At 44.5% G+C, this 26,756-nt stretch overlaps 6 protein-coding genes and 1 non-coding gene across 7 annotated transcripts; 4 read left to right on the top strand and 3 right to left on the bottom strand.

Annotated features, from left to right (window-relative positions):
- Positions 1 to 7,844: 7,844 nt before the first annotated feature.
- FOMMEDRAFT_157150 (uncharacterized protein) lies at positions 7,845 to 9,640 on the top strand (the record flags this gene model as incomplete). Its single annotated transcript, XM_007267337.1, has 2 exons — positions 7,845 to 7,985; positions 8,048 to 9,640. The coding sequence occupies 2 exons, from the start codon at positions 7,845 to 7,847 to the stop codon at positions 9,638 to 9,640; spliced, it is 1,734 nt and encodes a 577-aa protein (XP_007267399.1).
- Positions 9,641 to 12,223: 2,583 nt separating this feature from the next.
- On the top strand, positions 12,224 to 15,669 carry FOMMEDRAFT_157152 (uncharacterized protein; the record flags this gene model as incomplete). The annotated part of the gene is made up of 11 exons (XM_007267338.1): positions 12,224 to 13,167; positions 13,225 to 13,372; positions 13,422 to 13,591; positions 13,642 to 13,741; positions 13,792 to 14,155; positions 14,209 to 14,702; positions 14,757 to 14,882; positions 14,941 to 15,137; positions 15,196 to 15,298; positions 15,363 to 15,491; positions 15,562 to 15,669. The coding sequence occupies 11 exons, from the start codon at positions 12,224 to 12,226 to the stop codon at positions 15,667 to 15,669; spliced, it is 2,883 nt and encodes a 960-aa protein (XP_007267400.1).
- On the bottom strand, positions 15,637 to 17,273 carry FOMMEDRAFT_168553 (uncharacterized protein; the record flags this gene model as incomplete). The annotated part of the gene is made up of 3 exons (XM_007267339.1): positions 15,637 to 16,643; positions 16,717 to 17,127; positions 17,189 to 17,273. The coding sequence occupies 3 exons, from the start codon at positions 17,271 to 17,273 to the stop codon at positions 15,766 to 15,768; spliced, it is 1,374 nt and encodes a 457-aa protein (XP_007267401.1). The 3' UTR covers positions 15,637 to 15,765.
- A 112-nt stretch (positions 17,274 to 17,385) lies between these two features.
- On the top strand, positions 17,386 to 17,481 carry FOMMEDRAFT_t44. The gene has a single exon. It is a non-coding gene; the product is annotated as a tRNA-Gln (tRNA).
- Positions 17,482 to 17,656: 175 nt separating this feature from the next.
- On the bottom strand, positions 17,657 to 18,650 carry FOMMEDRAFT_157154 (uncharacterized protein; the record flags this gene model as incomplete). Its single annotated transcript, XM_007267340.1, has 2 exons — positions 17,657 to 18,525; positions 18,593 to 18,650. The coding sequence occupies 2 exons, from the start codon at positions 18,648 to 18,650 to the stop codon at positions 17,657 to 17,659; spliced, it is 927 nt and encodes a 308-aa protein (XP_007267402.1).
- A 579-nt stretch (positions 18,651 to 19,229) lies between these two features.
- On the bottom strand, positions 19,230 to 22,165 carry FOMMEDRAFT_124134 (pre-mRNA-splicing factor CLF1). Its single transcript, XM_007267341.1, has 8 exons — positions 22,100 to 22,165; positions 22,015 to 22,045; positions 21,802 to 21,959; positions 20,772 to 21,750; positions 20,509 to 20,715; positions 19,998 to 20,453; positions 19,800 to 19,941; positions 19,230 to 19,723 (listed from the first exon to the last, which is right to left on the bottom strand). Exons 1-8 carry the CDS (start codon positions 22,120 to 22,122, stop codon positions 19,428 to 19,430), a joined length of 2,292 nt encoding a protein of 763 aa, XP_007267403.1. The 5' UTR covers positions 22,123 to 22,165; the 3' UTR covers positions 19,230 to 19,427.
- Positions 22,166 to 24,065: 1,900 nt separating this feature from the next.
- Positions 24,066 to 26,470, top strand: FOMMEDRAFT_141186 (uncharacterized protein; the record flags this gene model as incomplete). Its single annotated transcript, XM_007267342.1, has 5 exons — positions 24,066 to 24,115; positions 24,638 to 24,778; positions 24,846 to 25,029; positions 25,082 to 26,198; positions 26,283 to 26,470. 5 exons carry the CDS (start codon positions 24,066 to 24,068, stop codon positions 26,468 to 26,470), a joined length of 1,680 nt encoding a protein of 559 aa, XP_007267404.1.
- Between the last annotated feature and the right edge of the window lie 286 nt (positions 26,471 to 26,756).

Here is a 26,756-nt window from a genome sequence, read left to right on the forward strand (position 1 = left end):
GAATTGTAATTGATATATAAGTACATTATTACATTACATTTGCTATTATCAATTACATTTGTTGCGACTTTTTCGTGATGGCTGCAGCCGTTCTTAGACCTTCAATGTTCACTGTCAGAGTGACTGCACAATCCTCCTGCTCTCCTCCCAGTTTGCTGCTCTGAAGTGTAGTGTATGTGCACATATTTACCAGGATCATTAACTTGCAGTCAAGTTAAGTGAGGAGCTGTTCTGGCAAGCTTGAATGGGTTGGGATGTTGCAACCTGACCTACTAGAGGCTAGAAACAAGCCATACTCTTATACAATCTACAATTAACGTTTTCTGCCCTACTTGGCTAATTGCATGCTGTGAATGGCAGTTGTATCCATAGCAGGGATTGCACAAGAAATGTATCAATACACATTTACTAAAGCAATGTATTATGAGATGATTAGTTCATCAACAGACGAACCACAAGACGATGACTTCATAATGTCTCAGTTAGAATACATACAATATAAGGACAAGAGACACTGAGCAGTCAATTGTCACCTCACCCCTTGTCTATCTGTGCCCCCCTTAAGTTTTCCCTTTCAACAGGTTATGAGCCTTGAGCTCCCTGCATACATGCATCCACTGTACACTCTAAACTCTTTACTTGCATACATTTGCACACATTTGCATCATGGTTCCCCCACATACAGATATGCACTGTAAACCAGCCAATGTACCTAAATACTTCAGTCAAAACATCACAATGCTTAAGACTGAAGCAAACTACAAGATGTGGCACTACTGCATTGTTTCTAGTGTCACAGCTATGTGCTTCGAACACTTACTAAAGGATGAACCACAGAATGAAGCTGAGAGGGAGATGGCTAAGGCCATTCATGCATGCATAGTTAATAACATTGCTGACACAATATTGGCAAACTATATACACTTTGATACGTCTATCCCTCAGTTAATGAAAGTGCTTGAAGAATGCTTTAACCCCCAGACAGTATGTAAAAAGGCTATTGATGAATCAGTACTGTTTATTTGTAGAGACCATGTAAAACATTTCAGACATACATTAGACAGACTTGAGGAAGCATACACAACTCTGTCTGCTAACAGTGATCCACCATACAACTCTACATACAAAGCAGTGATATTGCTTGCTACTCCTGAGCAATATACACACATAGTAAATACAATAATACAATCTACTAATGCCCAAAACAAAGGCAAACCAGTCAATGAACATAAGAAAGTTGAACTGAAGCAACTAATCCTTACATTGTGGAATGCCTACAATGATTACTGTGCTAAACAAGCACAAGATTCTAATGATCAGACAAAGAATAATGCACACATTAATACAATGTATAAAGCCAATAAGCAGAGGAAATTCAATCTGCCAAATCTGTTCAATCTGACAAAAGCAAAATGTTTCAATTGTGGAAAAACAGGACATTTCTCTAAGGAATGCTGCAAACCTCCTACTGAAGCTACAAAGCTTGCACACACCAAACATCAAGCTAACATTGTGCATAAAACGAATCAAACTGTGGAAAACACAATGAACACATTTATTATTGAAAACCCAAACGAAAATAACATTGAATTAAAGGAAGGCAATGTTGAAATGAACAATAATGCCTATGCTCTTATTCTGAGCAACCAGGACAAACAATTTGAACAATATGTTTCCTGGGTATGTACTAACATATTTACAAATACAATCATGGCTAACAAGAAATCCTATACACAAATGATGGATTTACTCAATTCTGGTGCATCAATACATGCTACTCCTTATCTATTTCAATTAACAGATGTACACAACATAACTCCTACAATTGTAACTATTGCAAATAGATCAACAATGACTCTTAATTGAGCTGGATCTATGTGTATCAAAATCCCAAAGAATATACAAGAAAAAAGTGTCATAACATTACAAAACGTCTATTACTATCCACAAATGACCTTTTCCCTCATAAGTCAAGCACTACTATGTAGGGAAGGTTATTCTTTTATGTTTACAAACAATAATTGTACTATAACATCACTATGTAACAAATACATCAGACATATACAATTGAGAAATAACTTGTATATTTTGTACAATAATCATTTATTAAAAACAATGAACAAACTATCTATTTATGATATACATAAATGCCTCAGACATATAAGTTACAATTATATTAAACCATTATTAAAGACACAACCAAGTGTACTATTAACTAAAATAATGAACTACAAAGAAAAAGAATGTATTGAATGTATAAAAGCAAATATTGAACATACACTAATACCAAAACTATGTTAATCTCCTCTTGCAAATCAATTTGGAGATCTTATTCATATCAATATCATTGGTCCTATCAAACTACACACATATAAGAACATATGCTACTTATTAACAATTGTAGACAATTCTACTTGTTGGTGCATAATGCTCAAATTACAAACAAAATCTAATGCATATATGTAATACATACAATGGACAACTAAAATATTTACACAGCACAGAGTTAAAATAAAGCTTTTACAAAGTGATAACAATACTGTATTCCTTAGTGAAGATTTCCAACAATATTTAGATTCATAAGGAACAAAATGAAGATTAACAGTACATCATACTCTGCAACAGAACAGAATAGCAGAACAAACTCATAAAACTATATTTAGAGGTGTAAGAGTATATCTAACATTTACTGAATTACTGTTTATATTATGGGCCAAAGTAGCAATTCATATTACCTATATTCATAATAGAACACTGTGTGCTGCTTTAAATTACAATACCCTACATTACAAACGTTACAGAACACACAGAACAATTGATAATATATATGAATTTAGTCAATATATTATCATTTGCAACGAAAATCCTACAAAAATACAACAGTAAGGTATCATTGCTTGTTGGATAGGATTAGACAATGAAAGTAAAGGCCATAAAACATGGCACAATAATAAAATTACCATCAAACGAAATATTCAATTTCTCAAAGGTAAACCTCCTCAAATTGAAGGGGAGAAAATAGACAATACAAACAACAATACAAACAAGTGTTTAATAATTAAAAATAATGAAACAGATGATAGAATAATGAGAATGGACAACAATGATACAGACAATACTGATCCTAACAAAAAAGGAAAAGCAGCAGAACCAACAGACTTAACAGACAACAAAGTTAAATTAACCAAAAAAGAAGTAGAACCTAAATTATGTTGATTGGAATGGAAACAGAAACCAATAGAATGTACTATTGAGCTTGAACAATGTATGGAGAATAAACACATAACAAAACACATGTATACACTTAGCAAAAAGGATGAAGATAATATTGCCATTCATTTAACAGAATTTAATGCTAAAATAAGTGAAATACAATTGGATCTGACTTCATTTTATAAAGCAATCCAATGTCCAGATTGTGATTCATAGATTACAGCTATGAAAGACAAAATAAAACAATTAGAAAATCATAATATATGGGAAATCACAAATTCACACAATAATATTAACATTATTAGAACACAATTTGTCTATAAAATAAAGCAATACACTGATAATAGTATAGAAAAATATAAAGCACAATTAGTAGTTTAAGGAAACTATCAGATTGACAGTCTTGACTATCATACAGACAATTTATTTGCTCCTACTGCTAGACTATCTATGGTGTGATTAATATTAGTATGGGCAGCATCTAATAATTATGAAATACATCAGATAGATATAAAATCAGCATATCTGTATGAACAATTGATGGAAGACAAAGAAATATATGTTAAACCTCCTCCAGGTAACTTAATAGATGGATTACAGAATGGACAAATATTACAATTACAAAAAGTACTATACAGATTAAAACAAGCTGGTAGAAGATAGTATAAAACACTATCTAATATACTACTTAAATGTGGATTAATGAAATCTGAACATGATAATGCTGTATTCTTTGCAAAGAAGAAAGAAATAACTGTAGCCATATTATTTGTACATGTCAACAATATTACTATTGTAGTAATGAATAATAATACTATTGTAATGATAAAACAATCTATTGCACATCATTTACAATATACAGACAGTGGCAAATTACACTGGCTACTTGGTATAGAGATTCAACACAACAGAGAGCATAGATTCATCAGGATGCATCAGACACATTATATTAATAGTATAATAGAATGTTACAAACTTACAAACGAACAAAGTGTACAAACACTCATACAGCCTGGTACACAATTAAAAACAGTATCACAAACCAATAACAATAGAGAACAAATGTCTGATATACTATACATGAACATGGTTGGCACACTTAGATACATTGCAGACTGTACATGGCCAGATATAGTATTTGCAACAAATCAGTTAGCTAAATACCTTAATGACCCCAGTATGGAGCATTATCTGGCACTTAAACATTGTTACATGTACTTAAAAACTACAAACAATGTCTGGCTCCAACTCAGCAGCACAAATCAATCAATATTGAACAGCTATACAGACACAGACAGCATGATGCAAGAAGGGCATTGTGCAATATCAGGATATGCATTTTACTTGAGTAATTCATTAGTTTTGTGGTCAAGTAAAAGACAAACACTGGTGGCAAATTCGATGTATGAAGCTGAATTAATAGCTCTTGTAAGAGGAACACAGGAAGTGATCACACTTACTCATTTAGCTGAAGAGATTCTGCAGGTCTCTGATGCACCAATTAATATCTATTGTGATAACAATGCTGTTATACAAACGGTTACATCAGACGAACTCAAATATTCAGAACAAACAAAGCATTTAGATCATAAGAAAGATTTTATTAAATGCTACATTGAGTTAGAGTACATAAATGTGAAATACATACAGACAAACAATCAACAAGCAGATATATTAACTAAAGCACTACATGTACCACAAGTCAAACATCTTACCAGTTTACTCAGACTAGTAAGAGTTTGAAGGGGAGTATTATGAGATGATTAGTTCATCAACGGACAAACCATGAGACAATGACTTCATAATGTCTCAGTTAGAATACATACAATATAAGGACAAGAGACACTGAGCAGTCAATCGTCACCTCACCCCTTGTCTATCCGTGCCCCCCTTAAGTTTTCCCTTTCAACACAATGCCTATTATTTGACTAGACAACTGAGTTGTTTTGATGTTTGACAGTTTTGAATGACTCTACTCCAGAGTGCATTTTGCCTTGTCCTCACTATACACATTTTGCTCAACCTGTGTAAGATAGAGGCCACTAGATGATCTACTTACACCCCTTTTGAAAGCGTTTCAAAGAACGCAAATAGGAAAATTGGCTGTGCTTGTGAATAAGAATCTGTCGATCTGTGATCACACTTCATTCATGGGCTACTTCAGCGTCTACTGTCTTTATGCATAGCTATACTTACCCATTGCAAAGTCATCAAGTCAAAATTATAGGTGTAAATAGAGTATACTGCTATTAAAGATGTAGACTATATGCAGATAGCAAGTACATGGCCAGATATATCCACATGGGATTAAACAACAAGAACTATCTGATCAGAATGAACCTGCTTCTACATGCAGGAAAAAAATGGCAAGAATCATGGCGACTCGCATGTAGTTGGAACTGTGCCACAGTATTTTATTAGCCGATTCCAAGGGATGGAAAAATAGTTGCAAAAGTCACCCACCGAGTATGTCACTACGGGCGACCATCCGCCACACCAGAAACTTGTCCTGCCTGCAAGAAACCAGCACATATTGTACCCTTGGGGCATTTCTTGCACCATACTGCAAAGTTGCTGCCGTTCTTGTACTTCCGATGGTCCTCGGCGTTATTATGGCTGCAGGAGCTCCCTCCAGAATTACCCTGCAACTGAGTGTATGTGCACATGTTGTCGAAAATCGTAAGTTCGAGTTGGACGAAAGGTGACTATGATCAAGAGTACCCTTGAGATGCAGGATCGCTGAGGTGTCGACATCGACACCACCCAGGTTTTATGCGTTTGCGGTTTTACGGGAACAGCCATGTAAATGTAAAGATGAAACAACATGTTGCTCGAGACACGAACGAGAGCGAGCAAGAGTAAGCAATAATGAATACATTTGATAGGAAGAAAGAGGTTACCTCAGTAAAGAAGCGCCTGGCATTGGTCCAGTGAGTGCGTTGTCTGTAATTGCACTGACATTTTACTGCACGCGCAAATAATCTGTGTTGATCGTTGCGGGGAGTTTCATCGTTGCGGGGAGTTTCATTGAAGCGCACGCACGCGACCAACTCATCGATTGATCAATAATGCGCGTTAGAATCCTCGTATGGGACTTACTGATTGTAATGATTTTGACTGTTGCCAGCCGGCCGACACAAAGCTTTGTCGACTGCCGACTTGAAAAGCTGCATACTGGCACCGTATAAAGGCGTTGATAGGTACGAAATGATTGTGAGATTATGTGCGTCTTGTTTGTCGGAGTATTAGGTCTGGTCTCAGTAGATTATCTCGGAACAGAGGAATATACAAGCCTTGGGTAACACAGGATGCAGCGTCCGCCAAACCCGGAATCATTACTACAAGCTCACTGATCGGAAGACCGGAATTCTCGGAGTGAACGCATCGCGGATCCTTGTTGAATCACAGTAGCGATACACGGTACGAAGTGATTGCACGCCTCAAACTTGATATCGAATAGGTGACTAAGTTTGTCTTCGTGACCGCTGTGGTGTTCCCTGCCTAATGTGAAGAAACACATTTGATCTGATATTGTGGATTAAAGACGAATCGATGTCCGCACAGACAATTTCTTTGAGAAATGCCTGGCCTCCATCAATGGCTTTATGTCCGACTCGGTATGTTACACCGCATATCGATGGAACAGCCAACGCATCAGGCGCGGTAAGATCTACCTCTCGACATCATGCGCTCAAGAGACGTACCAAAACAAAGAGTTAAGAGCATTACATCGCAGAGTCAATAGGAAAAAAAGTGCGCATAATTACCGAATAGCCAAGAAACCGTCCTAAGCGCACAGTGCATAGCGAAGCCCATCCTGTCAATGACAGGCCATTGCTCGGCGTACCACAGTCGAAATTATCCGAGGCAGCTTTTGTCCATAATCCACAACTCACAATCCACATGATTCCTTTGCAAAATGGAAAAAAAGTCCGACATGGGCCAACAAATATGCCTAAATCCATGTATGTCTGTGAAATGCTGCGCAAGCCGAGCGCTAGGTCCGATATTCACGTAGCGCCAATTTAAATGTACTTGAGGAATAAAAGTGACAACAGAAAATGTAAAATAGCTCCACAGGAAGTAAGTCCACAAGTGCGCACGGAGTGTTAGAAGTCGCCAATGATGAGGCATTGAACGCGATAGCGCTTGATGGTGCGGGATGATACGTTTTACAGCAGCAATGGATTTCCGAGAGGATGCCTTACTTCCATGGTCATCGACATTAATATTAATCAGCGTGGTCACCGGAGGAATGGATGTGATTTTTGCAGGTAAGCTATTTGGTGGATCAGAAATCCTTCGTGCGATGCTTGATGTCCATTGTCCTGGCTGGCAAAACAAAGTGTCTTTCATCACGTGATCGCTAGTAATGCCACTTGCTTTGCTGAGTTACAACAATGCAAGTCACCTTCAGTCAACGAATGCCGTTGAGCCGATGCTACATGGAGCTGGTCAAGAAACTTACTTTGCTGGTCCCACTTCGTATTCGTACCTGGTGGGCGCAGAATTGTAGGCGAGCTGGATTTATAGTGTAAAGCAATTTTCGTAGTTGACGACGGAGGCAAGCCTTCATTCGCCTCTTCTGTTCTTGCCTCACACTCTTTTGTGAATTCCCTCTTTTCTACATGATGGCACTCAAATCCGTTGAAAGCAGCTCGGCATGGCACAAGATAAGCCAAATGCCTGAGCTTTTAAGTCTAATTTTCATATTCTCTCTACCAATGCACAACATGATGCCCAGCGAGCATGCCGCACCCATGTTACTCACAGTGAGTACCTTGCCTGTGATATTGATGCAGAGAAATGTTAAGGATTCTTTGTCACGAAACAGCGGATCTGTCGGCATTGGCGTAGCCTTGCTCTGTCTACTCCTCAGTTGTGGTCTCGCTTACGCCTTAAGATTCCACTCGACCAAAATGACGAAGCCGAAACACTCAGAACACTACAAAAATTCTCTAGGATATTGCAGACATATCTCTCAAGATCAGGGAAGGTAGGAATCTCATTGGACATTGACCTCAGCCCACTTTATGAGGGCCAGGCTGCAGTAGGAGTCGAACACCGAGAACTTGTCAGTCCGCTCATATCCAGCATCCTCCCGTACTCTCACCAGTGGCGCCATCTTTCCATCACAGCTCCCCTGCAATATTTGACTCCAATTATGGATCTTGTTTCCAGCGGAAGTGCGCCGAACGTGGAATCACTCACGCTCGACTTTTCCTGTGATTCCATATTCCCTGACTTTGGAATGAATGAAAGCGAACTGCTACCCTTCTCCGTTATGCTCAATGCCGCACCTGCTAACTGCTTAAAATCGTTAACAATATACGGGAATGCAGATGTTCGAGTTATTCTATGCTGCGATCTTGGGAACTTGTCCAAGTCCTTATCCCATGTCATGTTTTGGAACGTCCATCTGGAAGTTAATGCAAACCATGAAACACAACTTCAACCAGCTACCTCTCCGATGAATTCATTGCGGAGATTATTCCTTGCTGCATTGATCACGTCAAATGATCTTATACAGACTCTGCGAGCCTCTCCAGAGCTTGTAGAGCTTACGTTGGACGTGGAACTTCGGGCTGACGACTTAGCTAACGGATTTGATCATATGGTTGAGTTGGTGCATCTTCGAAAGCTGCGCATCAATGTCGGGGAGTCGACGAGCAAGATACTTGGCAAGCTACAGCTTCCTTCTCTTGCCTTCCTGGAGTTCACTACTGATGAAGGCCCAGAGGTTAGAGGGGTACTGCCAGAAGTCACTAGTCTCCTGCAGCGGTCGAATCCGCCACTCATTTTTTGTATGATTTGCGATGGATACGGTAATGTCCGAGAAGAAGAGCTTATTGAATTCTTGTGGAACGCGAAACAATTGGAAGAGCTTCGTGTTATAAAGAAGGGTCTTAGCAATCGCGTGCTGAAGGCTTTGACGGTGAAGGACATATCGAGTGTCTCAGGTGTCGAAGCAGAGCCTGGCGGCAGCTCATCGGTGACCGACGCCAAAGAGCCTGATGGTAATGCAAACCTGGGTGAATGTCGACTCTGCCCGCGTCTATTCAGTGTAACATTTACGGCAGGCAATGAGTTTTCACCACAAGCTATTATTGACCTCATCGTTTCGCGGTGCCCCGCCAGAATGTACAGATCAGAAGAGCTGCAACCTCTGCTGTCGTCCGATGACTTTTCATCGGCCTCTCCTTGTATTCGTTCAAATAGTCAAGTGCAAGGAAGCTCAAATGGCGTGGAGTTTGGCTCACCTGTTTCGGTCAGTCCTGCCCAAGAAATACGTACTCTGAAAATGTTTCAAGCGGTAGTAGAGCATAGTAATGTTGTCACGGAGAACGACACTGTTCGGCAATGCATTGACGAAGGATTGAAGTTGCACTTGCGAGATCCAAGCAGTTTTATTCCAGTATTCATCTAGGCCCCGGTACTTTGTACCCCCCTACTTGGGATCTGTTACGAATAATGGATGTACCAATTGCCGGCTTATTCTCTTGAATAGGCGCCCGTTTTCTAAATTACAATGGCTTCGCTGTTCTTTCCGATCAAGAAAAAAGAGTACAACACGGCGTGCCTTCTTCCATACTTTTTGTTCGTGTGATTCCACAGACATTCCTATTAGCCCAGTGTCAGAGATATCTCCTTTTTGTGAAGCTCTGTCGAGGGCCTGGTTTATCCTATTGGATATCAGAAAAGCTATGCCGACTTCCCTTGTCTCTGTGATTGTAAACTTGTGTATCATGCGATCCGCTTGCGATGGCAACAATCAAGATGCCGGACACGACTAACGATATTTTAGTTCCTTCGGGCGACACGTCCACAAGACGGCAATTTGAAAAACTACGGCTGTGCAAAAGAAGGTTTGGCTCGACTTTGGTGCCTTGCTATGTCGTATGCAGGTTCAGCTCATCGGGCGTGGAGCTGCAGTTCAATTGGTAACTGCACAACAAGGAATCAACCATCTGATAGCTCGCGTTCCCTTCTGTTTCAGATGTCATTGACTATGCACATCCTTACGATTTCTTCTGTTTCTAGACCTTGAGCGCGCAGAGTATCTATGTAGTGTGTAACAATCGATCTCTTAATTCTTGGTGAAAAGAGCGCTTGATTCCGGTGTCTCGGATTATATGAGATTGCTGCCTGCCTATATTATTCCGATAGATTCCGAATAGGGGGAATACGATATCTGGCGCTTAGTTCTTAGACGCTGGTCGAGTCTTGCTAATCCCCGTGCTTCGGTGTATAAAAGTTTAATAATGTACGGATGAACAATGCTTACCGGACATGGTTGCTGTGACTGCACACTAGGCCCAGAGGTGGAATCCCCGACGGCGTTACTCATTACGCCGGATTACTGAGCCGAGAAATCTTCGTACTTTCTTGGGTTACCAAAGTCTTCGGCGAAGGTAAATTTCGTTCCTATCGTCCCGGAAGTTGACTTTCTTGCTTGGATCTGGCTGAGACAAGAAAGGGCATCCATAAATTTTCGCGATTTAGTCTCAATATGCAATTACAACGAATAGCTTACTGGCTTATCATCAGCTTGCAAAGCTCAACGCTGTGTATTCGCAGTGTTCCGTGACACCATGTGTGTGCATGCCGTGTATTTGACGCCAAATGGAACATCTGCGTTCTGGGCGAAACAGAGTCTGCTCTTCCACGCCGTCTCTTTTGCATGATTTCGTTCAACCACCTTCACGGCGTAGAATGCAACGAGTCGAGGGAGAGTCTCAATGCCGAATACTGTCTGCAGACTCGAGCAAGGCGAACATTGCAGCCACGCGGGTATAAAGGCTGTAGGCTGCTAGGCTAACATCCAAAAACAGTTCGAACAGACTCCAGAGAAATCCGAGCCTTCACCTACGCAATCTATCCAGAAATCGAAGCCATGGTATGCAAATTTGTCCAGGCACAAGGCGAAAACCCCAGTGCGACCTGCTCCTGTTCTGACGATAAACACTATCGGTTTAAAACCGAGGGGGGAAACACCTACTTTGTCTGGTGCTCTGCATGCAGTACCAAGCCACTTTGTGCAGGGACTCTGTCCCACGGCGTCGTCAAAGACCTGAAGGAAAAGGCCAGGAAGTAAGCCACTTTTCACTCACTAAGGCAACTTGCGATTGACAGAACAATTTCACATACAGATAGGCGCTCGAAGCCTACACACATAGAGCTGGACGTTTCCAGATAACTAGATGGAGATAAGCTTATCATTCGACATGTGTAGACAGGATAATTTCCATATGTGCAGGAGGTAGTTCTTTACTGTACTTGAGGCTCAGATTTGTAATTGCCTTGCAATATATATTTTCATAAGGGATTCTTGCAACTAAGCTAGACAATGTGACGTGTTTTTGATGAGGCAAGTGGGCCATGGAAGATCCTAGAAAATATTATTGTACATCAATACATCAAAGGCTTAATGCTAACGTACATGGAGAGCTCTAATTACCTTGCTTCTAGTAGACTAGTACTAGTATGAGTGGTCCTTCCAGTTTTGGCTCTGATGGTGAACAGTGCTGAAGAGCACAAGTAAATATATCAACAGTAAATATGAAAACTGATCTTTGATATTAATGTACGTACCAGCAGGCGGAGCGCGTTGTTTCTATATATATGGGAAACGTTGGCTTATATACATATTACGAAATAGTACATGCCACGTGATGCGTGGCAGTCCCTTTGAAGATGCTCAAGAGTCAACATTCACGAAGTGCAATTAGCGCAGCAAACGCATCTCGTCATGCAGCCTTCGTGATCCATCTAGCATCACTTTCAGCGACTTTCAGTGATCCAACTTTCAGGGTACAGCTGAGCGGATTGTTGGGACGCGTCAAGATCATCATTTGCCTGCTCGGCCGTCAGGTTACGGACTCAGGTAGCTTAATACCAGTTGATGTAGTTTAGTGTGTTGGTCCTTAATAATCTGTAAACTCTTATGCTAATAGACTATTCAGGGCATATCATTTTGGCAGGCTTGATTGTTAGTTCTTGAAGGCTCGCTATGGATCGCTTTGCTACGCTGGAACCCGTGAAGCTGTATGCGACGGCTGCGACATCTACTTTCCTTGGACGAGGTGGTCAAAAGCCGCCTGTGGTGCAGAACTTCGTTGGAAGACTACCGACAGACTTGTATATATCAATCCTTATATACCTGGCTATTCCGGACGTATCTGCATTCAGCAGGACATGCCGAAGACTTGCAGAATTCTCTCGCGACGAGCGCGTCTGGGAGACGAAATGGAATATGCTGGGTATGGAAGAAAATAATCTCGACTTAAACAAAACACTTGACGAACTCGAATCTCGTGCGAGCGGGAAAGGCGTAACCAGTCAGATGGTTCCACCTCCTGGTCCCGTGTCCTCAGGGGTTTCAAGCGGCGGCGATGATGACTTTGGTGAATTTACGTCGAGCTCGGGAAGTACATCCCAGGATCTGTTTGGTGCCTTTCAGGAAATGTCCCTTTCATCCCACCCCGCTGCCTTATCAGGAACCTCTAAGCCTACGTTCAAGCAGAAATTTATTCGGGCGCATAAGATTCTCAAACCTCTCCTCCCGAACCTTTCCTCACCACCACATCTTGTTCTTACGAGCTTATTTCCTCCACCTTCTCCTCCTCTCCTCCACCAATCACAAACTTTGCATCTTCTTGCGCTCTACCTTTCACCGTCAGTACGGCCGGTGCATAATCATGAAGTACTCTACACGTCTCTTCGTTCTGCAATAGATCGTTTCCAGGCTACCCTGTTGACTGCATTTGATGTTGCGGAGGGAAAGAAAGATGAAGAATCTATGCGAGAAGCAGCACGAGCTAGTTGGGATGTTTGGGAAGGACACCTTAGTGGCAAGGATATACCTGTGTCAGAGTGGGAAATGGGTCGTGTTTGGGCAGAGAAGCGCGAGATCTTTTACGAACAGGAAGATTGGAACCCGTTGGATAATTTCATGTGCGCTTTCATTTGCACATCATATACAATTCAGTTAAAACTGACTGCTTCCATTAGCGAGGACACTCTTGATTTCACCGCGATGGATTCTTTCATTGACCATATTCTTGAAGCAATTCGCACCGATGGGGCGATTGCTGTCAATATCTTTCCAGGTGCATCGTGCGTTGTGCTAGGTTATGCAGATAAGGTTGCTCAGGAAGTTGTGCGTATATTTCTGGCTCCCGTCCTCTCCAAATCTAAAATAGCAATAGGTTAGTGAATATATCACACCACTTCTCACCAAAGCGCGGGACGTCTCAAATGAGGTATATCTCAGAGCGGCTGCAGCTGCTTTCAAGGAAGCGTGGCGTATAGTAGACGTTCTACTACAGTTGAGAAAGGACGATACATACGTGACATCTACACGGGCCGAGGATGTTGTGTAAGAACATATATTCGAGACTTAGGCAAGAGAGTTAATACTCCTTATAGGTACCGGACGTTCGAACCAAATATGGATGAATATCTTGATGAAGAAGTGGAAACCCTTAAGCAAGTGTTCGATGCCATCAATCGTGATTGGGAGCGAAAGGTTCATTCTCCACCCTCCTCAGAACTGCATCCGCTAATTGTTAATACTAGATCTCGGCACATACAGTATCAGGTAACTCGAGCACGCCGACCACAGCGCGCTTTTTAGGCTCGCATAATCCTGCCCAGATGAAGCGCACAGTCCTTGCTTCGTTTACGGATGTGCTCTTACTTCCGGTAACGATAGTACCCCGTACGGTTGGTGCTGTCGGCGCAGTTCTTACCACAGGAGGTTCGGCAGCTGTTCAAGGGATCTCGATGCTAAATCCACAACGTTGGGCTACGCAAAGCTCTGGGAACCCCGGAGGTGAATATTCGAGAAACCTTGGAGGTGAAAATGGCGAGATGGTATTTGAACTTGGTGACGATGAAGATGACGAGGAGCAAGAAAAGGAAATAGTCTCAGTTGACAGATGTGAGTTTCTTGACATACCCGTACATCGACTACTTATCGTACATAAACGTTAGCGTCAATATCGTCTTTCTCGCAGGCGACTCGCGATGTATCCGCCGTGTCATCTGCTCCAACATCTTTGCGTTCCGCATCACCGGCTCCATCCACTGCAACAGGCAAGAACGGTGTCGCAACGAACGGATCGGCCCGTGGAAGTGTTGCGTCCTTCGACAAAATGGACTTGCACCTCTCACTCGATGTAGCGCTCGAGCTCATTCATGCGGATCGAGAATCACTAAAGCGATTAGAGACATTTGCTGGATATCCCGGCACATGTGGGCATCGCGTTCACGACACTATCGAAGAGGTATTCATCCTCCTATTGCAAGCGATGGGAGAACGACATGTTAGTCCGGGGTTCGAGAGGGCTACAGAGCAGATGAGGACGTACAAGCCTGCAGAACATGAGGAAACGACGAGTGTAGCTCCATTGATGCAGTTCTTTGAACTTGTACACATTGGGGATACTATACAGAGCATGGTTCAGGTGTTCTTCGATAAGGAACTGGTGCGTAATTCTTTCCATTTGGGATTTCGGGCGTTGTGTTTATGTGTCGTCCAGGCTATTCACATCGACAAAACGGATTTCTTGAATGCAGTCGTTAGAGAAAAGAAGCGCTTCGAGAATATTTTGGACGACTCCGTCGCGGCAGGGATGAACGCAGGCACAGATGTACTCATGAACCAGGTAAGGCAATCGCATTATCTCTTTCCTTCTTCGCTGGATCCACGATTTATGACTTTAGGTCGAACACATCATCATCACGCTCACCAAAGCACGCGAGTACTATCCAGTCGACGAGAGTGCGCTCGAGCTCGGGCCAACACAGGGCTGCAGAGAGGCCATTGCCTGTCTCGACATGCATTGTAAGCTGCTACGTGGGAGTACGAGCAAAGAGGTACTTGAGGTGTTTTACCAGGAGGTTGGAATCCGGTTGCTCGCGTGAGTCCCTTTATCTTCATCATTCTCTCTTTTGAGTTAGCACTGATGGTCTGGACAGAATCCTACATCGACATATAAAGCGCCAAATCATATCCCTGGCAGGAGGATTCCAAGTTATAGCGGACCTTAATGCTTACCATAGCTTCATTCAATCTCTTAAGGTCAGCATTGACAGACTTCCTCTTATCTTTTTGTGTATCTGTTCTGACATGTGAAATAATGCAGGTGCCGAGCATCACCGCGGACTTTTCTAATTTAAAGATGCTGGGACACGTGTATGTAGTTGAAGATGCGAAGGATCTTGCGCAGATCGTCAGGGACGTGACACGGTATGGCGGAGCGTATCGACCTGAGGTATGCATTTTCTCATTCCCAAATCAAATAATCCCACTATCCGCTAACATTGCCTTCCCGCGCAAATTAGGACATCTACGAGTTCATTCAAAGACGAGCGGATTGGAAGAAAATCGAGAAAACAGTAGATAAAACGATGTATAATTTGAGTTTTCGAGAGGACTGTACTATTTGCTAGCGGTTTATATTTCTTGTCGTATTGTTTTTTCCAGTGGACCAATATTACGAACTTAATGAGATTTGTGCAAGGAAATTGGAACACCGTTAAAAAGGATTAATCATCATATCGGACTTCCCAAGTCGTGGACGCAGGCACCTTCTCCGCATCCTCTTCTCCAATCGTATTTCCCAACACCTGCTCCAATACAGCTAAGCTCTTCTTCCCAGCGCCCGGGTTCGAAACCTGTACGTCTTTTAAAGCTTGTACGATGTCCCTTATTGCAGATACGGCCCATCTCTGCTCTACGAGCCCGGAATACGTCACGCCGCTTGTACGTTTCCGGAACACCGCAGGGTCATCCATGCCCCTAGTCCACGTCCATTGGCGTGGTATATCGGGGTTCTCAATGCCGCCGAGACCACGTGGAGCAGCTTTGTGTTTCTCTATGAGAGCGGAGACGTATTCTGGAGACGGAAGTGTACGTAGTTCGGATGGAAGGTTAGGTGAAGAAAAGAGAGTAGCGAGTGCATTAGACGTTGAAAGGAGGCCGCGCGTGCTTGTCGGGTCGTAGTGGGCCGGCTTCGACGAAGTATCAGACTTGGGCTGATTCTCAGACGTAGGGTCAGAGGTGTCTGTCTCTCCTTGCTTCGAGGCATGTGTAGAAGCCTCCAGCGCAGCAGTAAATTTCACATTCCTTGCACAAGCTTGCGCAAGCAATGCACAGCAAACCACATCTTCCATCGGTTTTCGCAACCCATGACTCGGTAGAAGCGCAGCGAACGTAACGGCATTCTTCAATGCCTCTGCATTCGCCCTTGCTTTTCCTTCTGCGTTTGTTGAGGAGGATTGTTGGGCAATCGGATGGGGCCTGTAGAAGATTAGTCGGCGCAGGATTCGTCGTGCGTCCGTCATGTTGGGGAGTGTTAGCCCGTATTTTTGTCTGTCGGAGAGGATGGTGACGAGGGTAGGCGGTGACCATGCAAGGCATCGGTCTGGAGGGAAAACGTCAATCAGCCCTCAAACCAGAAAAATCAGGAAAAAGTAAGGATTGATAGAAAAACATACCAATTAGTTCCCTAGTAGTCTTTAAATCAATAGCTTTTCCACTACTCCGCCATTTCGCCAAAATCTCAACAACTTGCTCTAAATGTTCCTTCCCCTGCGCGTGGTGCAACAATCTCCGTATCCCGCTGTGACGCGCCTGAGGGTGCTTTTCGGTGGGGTTTGGACCCAGTCTCGCGGAAATGTACGCGTATTGCTCGGCGAACTGCTCAAACGGAGACTTCACAGATGTTTTCCTTGCCTTTTTCTGTACATGCGGCCTGCTGAACGCAGAAACAGGTTGCTCCTGTGAAATGGGCTGTTGAGAGCCAAGAGACGACGAAAATAAACTATCTTCATCCGAAGGGGCCTTAAACAGCTCGTCATCGTCGAGCGCTCCCTGGCTCGACGCAGTGCCTGCACGTTTCTTCAGTGCTGAAAGAGAAAGCAACACGCTTGAGGACTAGGTCAGTCTGTACATTGTTGCAAGACATACCAGGGACGGATCGCACGAAGTTGCGACGTGAAAAATGAGTTACAACGCGAGCGAGACGAGGAGGACGAGCTAAGATGGACGTCATGTCAAGACAAGAATTTGGAGACAGGACGTATTGAGAGGAGGAAAGTCGTGAATAGCATGTGTAAGAGAAGTAAGAACTCTTTGGCTATTTTCTAGTTGCCAAAACAAGCATTGGTTCTATAGTGTAGCGGTTATCACACAGGATTCTGATTTCCTTGTTGCTTGTATCAGAAATTCCTGTAACCCCGGTTCGATTCCGGGTAGGACCTCTGAACAAAAGAAACTGTATTTTTTTTTTCTTTTCTCTTTCTCCATCTATCCACGCCTCGTCAGAAACGCTTGTCCTGTTCACTCAATGTTGGCAAGAAAGATCGCATGGTCTGTATACAATCTGTACTACACAGTAACGCTAGTCTACATATGAATTCACTACACCCGTCCATCTTAATCAGTCGAGTCCTCCACCTCCACACGTCTTGGACGGCGCCTCCTTTCTCCGCCTTTCTCCCTGTCTGTTTCCCTGTCCCGCACTTCTTTTTTCCTTCCTTCCTTTTCCGGTGGAGGTGCTTCCGTTTCCCGTCCTCCCCGTTCTCGCCTTTCTCCCTTGTCCCGTCGCTCACGCCTCCTTTCTCTCTTGGGTGGCTCCGGCTCGGGCTCTGGTTCAGGCTCCGGCTCAGACTCTGGCTCAGGCTCCGGTTCGGGTGCCGCTTCGGACTGCTTCTCCTCCTCGTTTTCCACAGGAACAGTAGATGGCATCTCACCAGAGTCTATGTCCGATGGCGGTGGCGACGGCTCAGGCTCCTCAAGCTTAAGCCCCTCAAGGAAACCTTTGTACTTCTCCGCCATGTGCCTGTCGTATTTGCCGCGCTGCCTCTGTGCATCTCGCAGTTCTGTCTCCAACTGCGACAATTCCTCCTGGATTGTCGCCACCTTCTGAGTAGCCTCGTTCAGCGACTCCATCGCTTCCTTTATCCCTCCGCTTGCGGTCTCCAGCTCTTTCTTCTTCGCGGCTAGCTCGTCCTCCTTCGCAAACTGGTCTATCTTTGCCTTATCCCGCTTGAAACTGAACCATGCATTGGACAATCTTATGACATCTGGAAGTGTTAGATTCTCTGTGTCTATGCCCTTCTTGTAGTCGCCATTCTCTTGCAACGCTGTCTCCCATTCGGTCCGCATCTTCTTGGTACACAGACGAGAGCTGAGAATTTCGGTCTGGATGTCCTCCGCGAGGTGCTTCTTCCAGTAGCGGACTTGACCTTTCATCTTGTCCTGCATCTCTTGGTCGAAGATATCTTTGACCATAATACCCGGTCCTGGAAGGACGTAGATACGAAGCAGTTAGGAATACTTGCCCTACTGTAGTGAGTGTGTGGCACTCACCCTGGACGGGTGCCTCTGCTTCTGATGTGGCATCCGACGCTCCACTACCTTTGGACATCTTGCTATCACTTATCTTCTTGTTTTCAGTTCGGATTTCCCCTCAGTCGCCTGGTCGGACCTGCAATCAATGCAGGAGAGGTTCGAATGGCACGGAAAATGCAAACCAGGGAAAAGGAATTCCTCACACCCGTCTGGTGCCACTGCAACCTCTTAATATACTCCGTGGCGAGCTGAAATGGACTTTGCCTAACAGTACGGCATCCCCAAGTAGCTCATCTAGTGGTACGATATACTCACTCGCCACCTTACTTTGCTGCTTCATTACTCAATAAAGTTACTTCTCTGCATGCCATGTCTCCCTTTGGTCGTGTTCTTGTAAAATTTAGGAATTTGCTGCAATTATTATCTGGATCACCGAAGCTCGGACACGGAGATATGGAAACTCGAAAGGAGAATATTAAAGCTTAATCTTTCTCTTCCGGATTGGATGGACTATTATAACAATCCTCTGCAGATCTCTCGCGCGCGGAGTTCTGAATCAATAAAAGAGCTCTTTGAGGACGCCACAAGATTAATCTATTATCGAATGTGTAGGATAGGTGTTTTGTTTATTTTGACCGTCCTCGACGTTCCACGAGACGTAATGTGCGCAAAAGATCGTCAGGTCGCACAGTTACATGTTCAGAGCCTCGCTACACATTTTTACGAACCTACAACTGCATTTGCAAATTGTATAGCTAGCTTGATATGCTCACAATGTACAAGGCCAATTTTTACCGATCGGATGTTGTATCCAGTGTCACAAATCGTGCACGTATATACATGAGTACACAGATCATGCGTCACCAGCAGAGCTCGCCATGTCAGAATCACTATCACCGGCCGCATCTTCACTACTCCCTGGTTGACCTGTTTGATCATCTTTCCTGCTTCCATCGTCCCGATTAGCCTCATCAGTGGATACGTTTTCCGTCGTCGCAGACGTGAACATAGATGATAAAGAAGGCTCTCCCGTATTTGTACCACTGCCTCCGGAGGCCTGCATGCGCTTCCACTTATGTGCCATCTCGAGGAACTTGAACGATGCTGGGTTGGCCTCGCGCTCATCATCAGGGAATACCATGTCCCAATCTACACGGCCGGTAAAAAGAGATTTTAGTTTTAAATAAAAATCGTGGTGAGGAAGGTGCGAGGTAATTTGACGTACATTCCTCCATTGTATCCCCAAGCTCGTCGACCTTGCGCCGTTTCCGGCTAACGATCGGCATCATAGCCTGGACTTTGTCGCTGTCAGCCTGGGTACCGTGCGTCTGTTCGAATTCCTTCCAGCCCTCGAGTAAGACAACGCGCTAATAACGTGTTCAATGCAACGCATCCCAGTTTCTAGGAATAAAAAATGACGTACCTCTTCTTTGAGATCCCTACTCTTCAAATCCTTATATGCTCTCTCAAACACCTGACGCGCAAGTTGCACATCGCCCTCCACGAACTTCTCTTCTTCTTCCTCTTCCTCTTCCTCTTCCTCACGCATCGCCTGGCTCATCGGGATCGGTGCAGCCTCAAACTCTGCATACGCGCGCCACACCTTCACATGGCCACTTATCTGTACCAGCCGTTCATACAGCGCTCTCGTCTTCTCCCTCTCTCCCTGTTCGAACTCAAAGTCGATGTACGCTTTCCACAAATTCTCAGGGTAGGACAACGGGACCTGCGAAACGCCCAACTCGTATATCGCCCGTACACGCGCATAATCTGCTAACACAGCCTCAAACTGTGCAAATTGGATCCAAGCAGAAGAGTTTGTAGGATCGAATTCGATGTATTTTTCGTATAGCTGTCGGACGCGATCAAATTCTCGTAGCTATTATCATATTAGTATCCTCCTTTCGTTGGGACGGAGGCTCGGGACAACGTACGTCAAGTTCAAGCTGAATGTACCCCTTAAAGAGCTTCTCCTTTGGACACATCCCGATAGCTGCCCCAAGTAGTTTCCTCGCCGCTGGCAGGTCAAGTCTCCGGACTTCGAATTTCGCGAACATCAGCCACAGCTTCGCAAATGTGAATTGTTTATGGGGAACAACTTGTAGCGCTGTTCGGTATATTTGTCGGGTTCGATCATAGTCCTGATGAAATAAAACATTAGAGTATTGTCAAAAAAGTGAATAATATTCCTACAAACCTTTGTCTCGATTTCTTCAAACAGCGCGTAGTCCAACCATAGGAAGATATATCGCCGCCAATGACGTTTGAGGTTTCCTGGTGGTACTTGAGCGACAGCACGTTCATACACCTCGCGTACACGATTCACCGCCGCTTCCAGCTCCTCATCAGAAGAGCCGTCCTCACGAAGTGATCGCAGTGCGCCTTCTTCGAGACGTGCGTAATCAAACCAGATGTCATAATTCCGTCCATCATGCGATAACTCTTCTTCATATTGAATACGTCGCTTTCCTACAACAGTCGTCTCAAGCGTCGAACGCGTCCCATGTTGCTTCTCAAACTTCGTATATGCAGCGTATAATGCAGCACTCTTACTCCTCGGCAATCGGTCCAAGGCGAACTTGTAAATCACCCTTGCACGATCATACTCCTTCAACCGTGTCTCCATTTTCGCGAACGCGTTGAATACAGCCTGAGCTTTTTCGATCTGCTCTGCGTCGTCTCCGAAAAACTCAAGTGCCATTTGAAATACTTCGCGTGCCTTATCGAGTTTCATTCGTTCTTCCTCAAATTTCGCCCATTTGACCCACACGCGGGGCTCAGGTCGAACAGCGACCCATCGTTCGTAAATCGCACTGGCACGGTCAAGCTCTTGGTATCGTTCCTCCATCTTGATATACGCCTGCCATGCTTTATCATCCGGTTCCCATGCCATCCATCGTTCAAACACTTGCCGTGCGCCGGCGACATTGCCCAGCAGTTCTTCAAGGTACACATACTTGTACCAAACCTGATCAATGCGTGGAAGCAAAGTCACAGCTCGGTCAAACAAGTTTCGCGCATGCTGCACATTTCTTCCTTTCAACTCCATCTCCGTGTATGACAGCCACAGTGCGACACTTCGAGAATCGACATCAAGGGCACGCTCGAACACGGAACGCGCACGGTCATATTCTCCTTGACTCGCCTCCCAGTTGGCATATGCTTTCCACTCCTTTCTATTTGGGTGTTAGTAGGTCTCATTAATATAGTACATTATAACCACGTACAAATTACCCCGTGTACGCTGAATGCGATCCTCAAATTCCTTTCTCTTACGACCTCTATATTCGTGCAATTCCTCGAAGTCTTCAATTCTCTGCTTCGGTGCCCGAAACGCGGTCTCCTGCCGCTCCTGGGCTTCACGCAGAAGTTGCTCCGCGGTAATCTAAGAACGAGTTATAAGTTGGCTTGCCGACATGGATACAATATTTGAAGCGTACTTGAATAGCCGCTGGCGCGCGGTTTTTTACACTGTTGAATCCGAGTTAGTCCATTAAAGTAGTTCGTGTCGAAGCATATACGTACCGAGGAGCCCTACCGTCCTGCATCTTGACGTATTCAAATGGAAAGGAGCTGAAAGTCAGCAGCGAGGGATGGACGAAGGAGAGAAGCCAGAAGGCATTCAAGTTCCTGGCGAACGACAATCTGCTTGACCAGTCACGTGCTGCCTTTATCAGCGCAGACAACTGCTGAGAAACTCTATAAAATAAAATCATTTCATCTTGCAGGGTTGTACTCAATTTTGGAGTTGAAGTTACACAAAGTCAAGTCCAACAAAGCTATATTAGGAATAAATTTCTGGTTGAATACAAGAATTAGCTAGATTGTGTGCAATGTAGCCATTGTGGAAGAGTAGTCGTTACCCCAATTAATGGAAGGATACGAAGTTTATACAAGCTTTCGAAAATTTTCTAGGCCAAACTAGTATGGGATCTGTACTATAGAGGGCTAGTTCTCATTGAACGAAGCGCAAGGCGCCCTTGAAACAAAGTAGAAGTAAAAATGAAGATCATGTCGGTAACTGTATTTGTGAACTCACTGTGCACCGCTTTGAACGCTTGGTATATCTTTTGATTCATCCACGAGCTGCTGGATTTTGTCAACGATATCCGTGGTGGTCGTCAAGTCTTTCAGCAGCATCTCCCTGTTTAGCAGTTTGTTTGTACGCCAGGCCTTGGAACACTTCGAAAACATACCGGTCGCCAGATTCGATCCTACAGATGATATCTTTCAGAGTCGTCATTGGATAACTTGTATGGGTTTCACTTGAGTCGATGCTGAAAATGCTAGCCAATGACGAATCATGTGAACCATCGTCGTCTGACGGATCGTCATCCCTGACAAGCATATAAGTATTGCAAAGAACGACGAGACATAAACCAACCCGGTATCTGCACATTGACATGCCTCATACATTGCTTTTAATTTCCTAACCGCATCCTCCACACTACCGGGTACAAAATGTGATGGTGATGTTGACACTATGATTGCCTTGCCAATCTCCTTACTAGCAACAAGGCCAGCATCCACAAGTAGCTCGGTGAGATTAAGACGTACGAGATCCAGCCCTTGCCCAATTTTCATGAGGTCTTGCTTGACCCTCAAAGGACGTAGCACACTGGCTCGATGGAGGTCGTTAAGCCCGACTTGTGCAACGTCCTGTGTCGCCTGCACTATGTTTGCGACCTCTCTCAGGTTGTCATAGAAACTAGAATAATTGGTCTTGAGGCGATCAGTGCTCGCTAGAAGGTGTCCATAGTCGGTTTGAAGGCCGTCATAACGAGTAACGACAGTCCATGCTAGAGCTTGATAGAACCGAGAGTCCTTGTTCGCAGCTTGTACATCATCCTTTATCTTCTCATAGTCAATAGTAAGCTTCCATCGTGCATTCGTTTTGTCGTGTAGATCGTGCTTAAGTTTCTTAACCATTTGACGAGCTTCGACGGAAAGATCCATCAGATTCAAGTAACGAGCACGAAGAGCCAGATGAGCAGACAGCAAAATCGAGAATCGATGTTGTTGTATGGACGTTCCAGCAGATAACAACCTGATCCGATTTACAGCAAGTAACGCATACTGAAAGAACCCAAGCACTAGACCGAATGTAAGTCGCAAGCGCTTGTTATGCCTTGACAAATCGGCGCGTTCTTCCTCAAGAGCTTTAGAAAGTGAACACACTTGCAACGCGAGGCTATTAGTAAGAGAACGAGCTCTAAGATGATTCCTCATGAGCGATTGCTTCTTATTTCGGAGCTCCTCCGCATCAGCCTTCAGCAGAGAATAACTAACGCGAAGCTTATCGAACTCGAACTTGAGCTCTGTGTTACGACGTTGTTCCACTTCGATCTGACGTTTCAGAGACCTTGTTTGGAACTTGTCGAATGCAAAGTGCTGGACCTAATTAACAGTCAACAGTGTCAGAGAGAAGCAATGCAGACCGCTGACCTGGAGCACTCGTTTGACCGACGACCACTTGAAAGGACCCCGAGGAATGGCATATAACAAAGAAAGGACAGAAGAGGCGGCCAATAGTATCAAAAAGTACTGTAACATGTGCTCCTTGGCATTAGACATACGAATCTAAAGATATCATACACGCGAGTGGCATGGATATTGAAAAATTGTAGGATGAAATAGTGACCTACCCATTGTAAGACGACAATTATGTTCTGCAAACCGATGAGGAAAACAGTGTTGAGGAGATCTTTGGTCATTTTAAGCTGTACGACTTGCTGCAGAAGAGGATGTTGAAGGGCTCAAGAGATTCTGAGGAAGAACCTCTGCGTTAACTGCGTCTTCGAAACTCTGCCCAAAAACATCCACGTGCTAATAAACTGCGTCATGTGACTCGTGAATTTTGAAGCCCAAGCCTCGAGGCTCAAACGAGAAATTACATCGGTTCCAACTTCCCTAATCAAAAGAATTGAAGTCGTGGGACTCAAGCAACTTGTCTTAGATGACTACAGAAAAAGAAAATGCGCACACAGAGGTTTCTTATCATCGCATCGTCTATTCGTCTTCAATAGCGAAATCAAGTCCACGCCTTGGACGAACCATCTTCAGAAAGTCGAATGGCACCGAAATTCGGGTTGATTCTCCAGGCCTCATCATCTCAACTTCTCGTGGCATCATACCTCACCTCACGCAAGATCATGTAGCGCAGATGAATGCGATCAAATGGGTACACGTGCCTTTCGAAACATTGTAAGTGGCCTCTGCTTCCTAGTTTTAAAATATATCGTTGAATACGAGCCTGATGTGTAGCAAATAGTTTAGAACGTGATCCGCCTTTACCGACAATTGTTAAAGGAGAGAAGCCGCTGCAAACGTTAATTGGCTTGCAAGATGACCGACATGTTTTGTCAATGTCACTTCGAGATCCGCACGATGCGCGAGAAATGCCTCCTAACGGAAATAAGTTTGCCAATGCCAACTGTATTAGAGGTGTCCGGAAGGTGTTGTGTTGACTATTTGATCGCTTTAGTACATGTCCTTACTGCAATTTAGATGCGCCCGGAACAATATAGATTTCTCATACAAAGTTGCAACCCCGATCTCGTTATCGCACTTTCCGATATCCCATTCACCCCTCCTCCCTTCTCCCAGAGACGCATCACAAAGAGTCTCGAGAGGTCGACCTCATGGCTCGCGTCTCTTCTTTATCCAACCCCTGGTGTAATGGCTAATCGGCAACATCCATCAAATATATTCGTGCATATGGTCGGAGACGTCAACGACTCTGCAAGACGTGCATTCGCCAGCTCCCTCAAGGAAACACTGTATGGAAAAGAAGCGGAACAAATAAAAACATTCAAATGCTTGGACGATGCTGTTCTGGGATATGTCTTTGACCTCGTACCTCTACGAACTTCGTTACTCGCTTCCGGTAAGCCGGCGGTAGACGAAGACCGCCCAGTTCCCATTCTGATTCGGCAGACAAATGACTTCAAGCCCTTGACGGAGCCACGCTCGGAGGAGATTGTCCCGCGGGTAGAAGATCTACTGCATTCGTCGCTTGACCCGCTATCGCCGGAGAAGCCGCGACTTGTCACTGGTACTTCGTCGCCCCATGAAGTACTTTATCTCATCCGAGATGTTGGCATCGATTTATTCGACGCTGCATGGGCTCAAAAGGCAGCCGACTGGGGTGTTGCTCTAGATTTCGTTTTCCCTGTTCCTAAAGAAAGGAACATGGGAGGCGGGACCGTACGCGAGGACGGCAAGCGCGACCTCGGGCATAACCTCTATTCCGCTCAATACGCGGTGGACTTCAGTCGACTTTCAGATTGCTTTGTTGACGGTGCTTCCCAGACGGACAATGCGATACATACTTGCTCATGTATTGCTTGCTCGCCGACTCCTCCACCATCACAGCTTGTTCATGCATCCGTAGATGTCCTTATGCGTGATCCTCTTGGTAATGGTGAAGGACAACAAACCGTACAGTACGACCCGCCAATTTCTCGTGCATATATTCACCATCTTCTGCATACGCACGAAATGTCCGCACACGCCCTACTCGCAGCGCATAACCTCGCGATAACCGACGCCTTCTTCAAGGCGATACGCATTATGCTCGCAAGAGGCTCCTCCCATGCGCATGACACGCATGTACACACCCACAGCACGCATAATCTTGGCTTGCATCATGAAGCAGAAATAGTTGTTGTCCTAGACTCAGAGGCAAACTTCGCAATGTTTGAGGAAGAGGTCGAACGATTTTGTGCCACCTATGATGGAGCTCTACGCATCTTCGGTGAAGCCAAACGCGACTGGATTGCCGTCGACCATGCACGAGGCAAAGGGCGACTTGCACGCGAGAAAGCTAAACAAGGGGAAGAGAATCTCGGAACGAAGCCGGAAATCATAGCCGAGACGGACGAGGCTGGAAACTAACAGGTAGACATTGATCTTTATTAAGTACTTTGACAAAGTTGCTCAAAGATGTAGAGTTTGATTTCCCTCTTCAATTCGTGATCCAATAATAGTTGGTGCAGACCCAGCCTTCTTTCCTATTTGACTTGATCTTAATACGTCACGTGGGATACCCGTTTTTTTTTTGTGCGAACGCGCTCGTATAACCATCCACAGAAACAACCTTGTCGATAGTTTAATCCATCGTCTTCGAGGCTTCGTCGGTCTTCGATGCGTGATCGCGCTTTCCCACGCTTCTGAAGGACTT

The sequence above is a fragment of the Fomitiporia mediterranea genome, assembly GCF_000271605.1.
Source record: "Fomitiporia mediterranea MF3/22 unplaced genomic scaffold FOMMEscaffold_7, whole genome shotgun sequence".
Lineage (NCBI taxonomy): Eukaryota > Fungi > Basidiomycota > Agaricomycetes > Hymenochaetales > Hymenochaetaceae > Fomitiporia > Fomitiporia mediterranea.

Coding starts and splice junctions, on each gene's coding strand:
- FOMMEDRAFT_124134 (XM_007267341.1), bottom strand. CDS start 22,122: ATGCAGGACGGTAGGGCTCCTCG. Junction 22,046..22,099: donor CAGGACGGTAGGGCTCCTCG/GTACGTATATGC, acceptor CGGATTCAACAG/TGTAAAAAACCGCGCGCCAG. Junction 20,454..20,508: donor ACATTCAGCTTGAACTTGAC/GTACGTTGTCCC, acceptor ATATGATAATAG/CTACGAGAATTTGATCGCGT.